Source organism: Chelonoidis abingdonii, chromosome 7 (assembly GCF_003597395.2).
Source record: "Chelonoidis abingdonii isolate Lonesome George chromosome 7, CheloAbing_2.0, whole genome shotgun sequence".
In the NCBI taxonomy this organism is placed as follows: Eukaryota; Metazoa; Chordata; order Testudines; family Testudinidae; genus Chelonoidis; species Chelonoidis abingdonii.
The window spans coordinates 73,814,485-73,820,337 of NC_133775.1; the positions used below are offsets into that span (position 1 = coordinate 73,814,485).

Consider the following 5,853-nt stretch of genomic DNA (forward strand, 5'->3'; position numbering starts at 1 on the left):
GGGGCTAGGCCATGGTAGGGCTCAGAGTTCCTGCGGGCAGCCGGGGCTTGGGGCTCCTGTGGTTGTAGCTTGGGGTGGTGAGCCAGGACTCAGGTGGGTGGGCTGGGGCTCAGGGAGGTGGGCTGGGGTTGGGGCTCAGCTGGGGCTCCGGCTGCGGTGGGGGATTCAGGGTGCCTCTGGTATCAGCAGGCAAGGGGTGGGGGAGGAGCAGAAGGGGCAGGGTAAGGGTTGGCCCGCAGGTGATAGGGCAGTGCAGGAGGCTTGCCTCCCCAAACAGGGTTCATGTGCTGCCCATGGTAGGCAAATGGAAGATAATCTGCCCCCCCACCAGATGGATGGGAGGCTTCGCCCACCCACCCCTGGGATGCCAATAGGACCAGATGGATGGGATTGAAATACAAACCAACAGTGTCAGAGTCTGTGAATCAGTCCTTCATCGGACACCCTCTGCTGCTGAACTGGTGCCTGAGACTCTCCATGTGCCTCACACCTCAAGCAGACTTCTTGGGGAAAATGACATGGGTGAAATCATGGCTCCACTGAGGCCAATGGTAAATCTCCAATTGGTGCAACGGGGCCAGAACTGCCAAGCTAAACCACTTGCAAATTCCCTGTCTAATCACAGCTCCAAGCTTGCCACATTGCACTGGTGCCAAGTATGCAGGGCCAGCACTTGGGAAGGAGCCCTCCAAGAAACAGCTAGGGCTGTAGGGGTTAGTCTTGATAACTCACCAGGGGGCACTCTTCCATAATGCCCCAGCATGGTGATAGGGTGTGGGGGGGTACTGGTCTGCTGGAAAAGTCATCTTTCAAAACAGATGAAATACAGAGGTTCTGACTAGTTGAGCATCAAAAATCCCATGGCACTTTTGGTAAGATCACTCATTTGTATTGTCATCCACAGACAAAGAGGACCAGAGCCCTTTGTGCTAGACACTGTACATATACACAACAGGAGACAGTTCCTGCCCTGCTAGCTGGATGCACAGACTTGCCAGCTGGTATCAGCATTTGGTGCTGATCTCAGGCATTCCTAGGGGCTAACCATTCTCAGCTAACTGTTTATGACAGTCCAGAGGATAGACAAATGGCTGGTGGAGACTGGGATAATTGGCAAAGACACGACAGCAAACAGGGAAGGGTTAAGTAGTGAACAAGGGTGAAGGGTAAAGAAGGGAGCGCAGAACAAGGGGCTCATATAAGGACATGACTAGGTCAGCACAAGGAGCTGGGGACAAGCCCTTGGTATCAGTGCTGCAAATGGAGCGAGAGGTTGACCGACATATCAGAAAGGCCCGAGTGGAGGCAGGTGCAGTTAAGATAAGGGTCTGGGCGCAGAAAGAGAACTGGTTGGCTTCTGTAAGAACAGTGGGTAAAAACAAGGCAAGATTTGGCAGCAGGCTCAGGCTGGCTGGCTGAGGGAAGGGGGACCCCAGGTTACGGGTTTGAGTGCCGGGGAGGCTGGTGGCACTGTCAAGGTGATGGGGCAGAAGGGGTTTTTAGCAGGGAGGATAAGTACAGTAGAAGTAGTTCGGTTTTGCCCTCGTTCACCGGGTTGCTGGTGAGACACCAGGCAGAGAAGTGGGGTGGGATAAAGGGCGGCAGGATAAATAGGAGACAGAGGGAGGCAGGTTTGTGAGTCATCAACACAGAGATGGCAGCTGAAGCGACCACCCCCTCCCCGGCGGCCGAGGCAGCACCTGAGCTCCGCGTTACTCGGGTCCGGCTCCTGCCTTGGCTGGGCCCGGCCGCGATCGCCGCTTCCCGAGACCCCGCCCCCACCACAGGCCCCCTCCGGGCCCGGCAGGAAGCTCCGCCCAGCGCAGCTCAGCCACGCCCCACTTCGGAAGGGGCGGGGTATCATGCTCGGCCGTGACGTGGCGATGGCGGAACTCTACGTGAAACCGGGTGAGGGGGCCGGGCCGGGCCGGGCCGGGCCAGCGGGGACGTTCCATGACCCCCTCCTGGGAAGGGGAGTCCTCTTGTCCTGTGGCGTGGGGGAGGGGAAGTCCTGGCTCCTCTTGTCGTGGGGCCTGGGGAAGCCTTGCCCCCCCCCCGCTTCCTGTCATGGGGGTGGGGGAGAGGAGGGGAAGTCCGGCTCCCACTCTTGTCATGGGGCTGCAGGGGGAGGGGAGGGGAAGCCCTGGCCCCCACTTCTGTTCTGGGGCGGGGGGGAAGCCCTGGGGCTGGCCATCGTGTCGTGCCAGTAATTGGTGCCATTTGTGTCTCCCCAGGGAACAAGGCGCGCGGCTGGAACGACCCCCCCCAGTTTTCCTATGGGCTGCAGATCCAGTGTGGAGGCCCAAAGCGCCCCCCCCTCACACGCAGGGTCCCCGGCCCGGCAGATGGAGCCCCCCAAGGTTAGAATTGCCCCATATGTTGCCTTGCAGCTGGTAGGCCCATGCTGGGGGTGGCAGAGCCCACCAGGAATGCTGAGTTAAGTCCAGTTGCTGGCTCAAAGCCCCCTTCAGAGGGCTCTCTGCGGAGGAGGATTTCCCCCTTCCGTGCCCCCTAAGCACCTGTGAGGGGAAGTGGTGCTAGTCTGCCCCTCTCCTTTGAGGCCTCAGGCTAAGGCTCTTGGGTTGGTCACTGTCTCCTGCTTTGCTGTAGCTCCTGTGGGACCTTCCTATCCAGGGTCATGCAGATGTCACGCTGACAGACCCCGATTGCCAGTGGGCAGGGTCGAACCGGGGACTTCAGGAGCTTAGTGCATAAGCCTCTACAGCAGGGGCGGACAAACTTTTTGGGCCTAGGGCCACATCTGGGTATAGAAATTGTATGGCAGGTCATGAATGCTCATGACATTGGGGTTAGGGTGTAGCGGGGGTGAAGACTCTGGCTGGGTGTGTGGGCTGCAGACAGTGCTACTTATGTGGGTGGGTAATTCCTCTCCCTAGGAAGGGCTGCCTCAGTAGATCTTGCTGCCCAAACCCAGTGGAAGGCCTGAGCCCAGCCTGGGCATTCATTACCTCCTTTCCCTGCTGGCTAACAGGCAGCCCCTTGGCTTTGCTGGGTGATTTCACATTTGCAGGTGATTTCCCTGAGGTCAGTTCTGCTCATGTCCTCCCAGTGAGGGACAGACTCACTTTGCACCCAGAACTGCTTTCCTCTGCCACCCCAGGAACAGGGTGGGGGAAGCGGGCACTTTACGCTGCCCTGCCCTCCCCTCATCTGCAGAGAAGGGAGGTGCCGTGATGTGACCACCTGCTCCTTAGGAGCTGGGCTGAGACCCCAGCCCATGGCATGCAGGGCATTGGAGCAGCCACCACGTGGGAATGCCTGCTAGTCCCTGCTGACCTGGCCAGATCTCAGCTGGGGCCCTCAAGTTGGCAGGTCCATTCTCAGTGCCCTGAGGCACCCAAGCCCTAGGTACGGCCAGTAGTATAGACAGTGGTAGGGGCTCTTCAGAACTGGAGCTCTGGAGATGTCTGCACTGTAGGGAAAAACCCATGGCACTGAGTCTGAGCCCAGTCCACTGACTCAGGCTTGTGTTGTGAGAGGCTAACAGCAGCAGTGTAGACATTCCTGCTTGGGCTGGAGCCTCTGTGCTGTTAGCCCCACACTAACACGGGCTCTGAGACTTGCTGCTGTGGGGTTTTCTTTGCAGTGTAGCTAACTAAGCTAGCTTGGCTTGTTGCACTGGGCACGAGTCCAGTGCTCTGCTCTGAATTCTTTCCACCTCAGTACGCCAGAGCTTGGAGCACAGCCCCTTTGCTGAGCAGGTGGGACTTTGAGTGGGTTGGACTGGAATATTATTGTGGCTGTTGACTGCATAACGTTTGTATTTTCAGCCCTGACTCCAGCGAATTCTGCTCCTCCAGCAGTGCCAGCAGCCTTAGCCTCAAAACCTGTGGGGCCGCCCCCTCTTGCTGTGGTCAGCCCTGCTCTGAGGTCAGACGCTGCAAAGCAGGTTGTGAGCCTGGCTGAGAAGGAGTGCGAGGTGAAGGTAGAAGATGTTCTAGCCCCTCTGAATGAGACTCTGAGCATGTGCAGGAACACCATGCAGGTGAGGATTGCTGCTGCATCCGGTGGCATTGCCAGTGACTCCTCTTTCCATAAAAACAATGAGGTACCTTAAGGACTAACAGACTTATTTGTGCATAAGCTTTTGTGGGTAAAAACCCCACTTCTTCAGAGGCATGGAGTGAAAATTAGATACAGGCATAAATATCTATTGGCACGTGAAGAGAAGGGAGTTACCTTACAAGTGGAGAACCAACGTTGAAGGCCAGTTCAATAATTGATGAGGTCTCAATACCAAGAGAGGGAAAACTGCGCTGATGTCAAGTCCTGTACCCTGCTCTCTCAGCTGCTGATCATCCCCCTCAGGGTGTGTGCAGCCAGGGAAGGGCCCATTGAACCGGTGGGAGGGGGGTTTGTTCTCTGTGGCATTACAGGGGCCCACCACAGCCAAGCCATTCCCAAGTTGTCCCTCTGCACCCTGCCACCTGAGAGGAGGATGTGAGGGCTCAGCTTGCTGGGTGTGGGTGGCTCTGACAGGGTCTTCTTCTCAGAGCTACCCCTCTTCCTTACCTTAGCGCTCGTGGTGGTGGTGGGGGGTCCGGCTCCAGCCCTTATGATGGCAGCTCTTCACTAAGGCTTCTCTCTGGACTTCCAGAAACAGGTTTGTGATGACATCAGCAGACGCCTCACTGTGCTTCGGGAGCTGTGGCTCCAGGGAAAGCTGTCTGCCCCTGTGAGGAAGAGGATGAATATCCTGGTGCAGGGTGAGCAGGACCAAAGGGGCACCAGGGAGCTGTGACCCGATCTAGGGAAGGGGCCAGCTTTGCATCTCCCAGGGGTTCTTCACTGTGGCCTGAATGCATTCCTTTCCTGGCTCCCCATCTCCTCTCAGCACTCAGGAGGCGCTGTTCCCATGTCCCTCACCTGTCACTGTGAGGCCCATTTCTGCCCTGTCATGTCGCCGTGTCCAACTGTCGTGCTCCCATCCCTGTAGTATCTAGGCACAACTCTTCTTCCAGCTGGAATCCCAGTGGATCCAGCTGCTTTGGGGCGTGGATGGAGCTCATGCTCAGCTCAGAGCCTTTTTTACTCCCCACATCCACCAGAGAGGCTTATGGGCCACTAACAGGGGTTGCTCTCTCCTTGTCTCCCAGAGCTCCAGCGGCGGCACTGGGACATGGCTGATGAAATCCATCGCTCGCTCATGGTGGACTATGTCAATGAAGTCAGTCAGTGGATGGTGGGAATCAAACGGTTAATTGCTGAAGCAAGGAACTTGCCTCCTGGAGACTTGGTTGTAAATGATGAGCAGGGAGCTGGAGCTCAGCCAGCCGAAGACGCCCTGTGAGCCAGGTGGTGGAGCTCTTGGCCACTGGGATTATTTCTCATTGCTGTAGTGGGAAAATAGCAAGACTCTTCCATCCCTGAAGAGTTTCTGGCTTCTCCCATGTCTCCCTGTCCTGCCTCTGAGTGTCCGATTCAGGATCAGCTCTGCACCAAGGAGAGGCTTTCCTACCACCAGTAGATCTCGGGGCAACTTGCTGCATATGATACTGAATAAAAATTATTGATCTTCCAGTGTCTCAAGCCTCTGTGCGAGCCCAGCACTAGCCCTCATCTGAAGCCTGCTCACAGCAGGTTCCAGGGGAGAGAGCTGCAGCTGGTGTGGACACATGGCAGGCAGTGCTATTCTTTCCCAGGCCTGTCAGGCATGGGGATGGTGGAGGCCTGGGCTGTAACGACAGGTCAGTCAGATGCTGGACCTGGAGATCAGCGCTCAGCCCTTCCCATGCCCAGAAGAGAAGCTGCAGATAGAACTGGATGATATTTTTTGGCCCAAGATTGTTTGATTTAAAAAAAATGCAGTTTTTGTCAACCCAAACAAAACAG

The 5,853-nt window shown here is 56.7% G+C and overlaps 1 protein-coding gene across 1 annotated transcript; it reads left to right on the forward strand.

The window, feature by feature from the left end:
* The first annotated feature begins 1,842 nt into the window (after window positions 1-1,842).
* SRA1 (steroid receptor RNA activator 1) lies at window positions 1,843-5,539 on the forward strand. The gene is made up of 5 exons (XM_032801759.2): window positions 1,843-1,908; window positions 2,235-2,360; window positions 3,792-4,006; window positions 4,619-4,727; window positions 5,118-5,539. The coding sequence occupies exons 1-5, from the start codon at window positions 1,863-1,865 to the stop codon at window positions 5,309-5,311; spliced, it is 690 nt and encodes a 229-aa protein (XP_032657650.1). The 5' UTR covers window positions 1,843-1,862; the 3' UTR covers window positions 5,312-5,539.
* The last annotated feature ends 314 nt before the right edge of the window (window positions 5,540-5,853 follow it).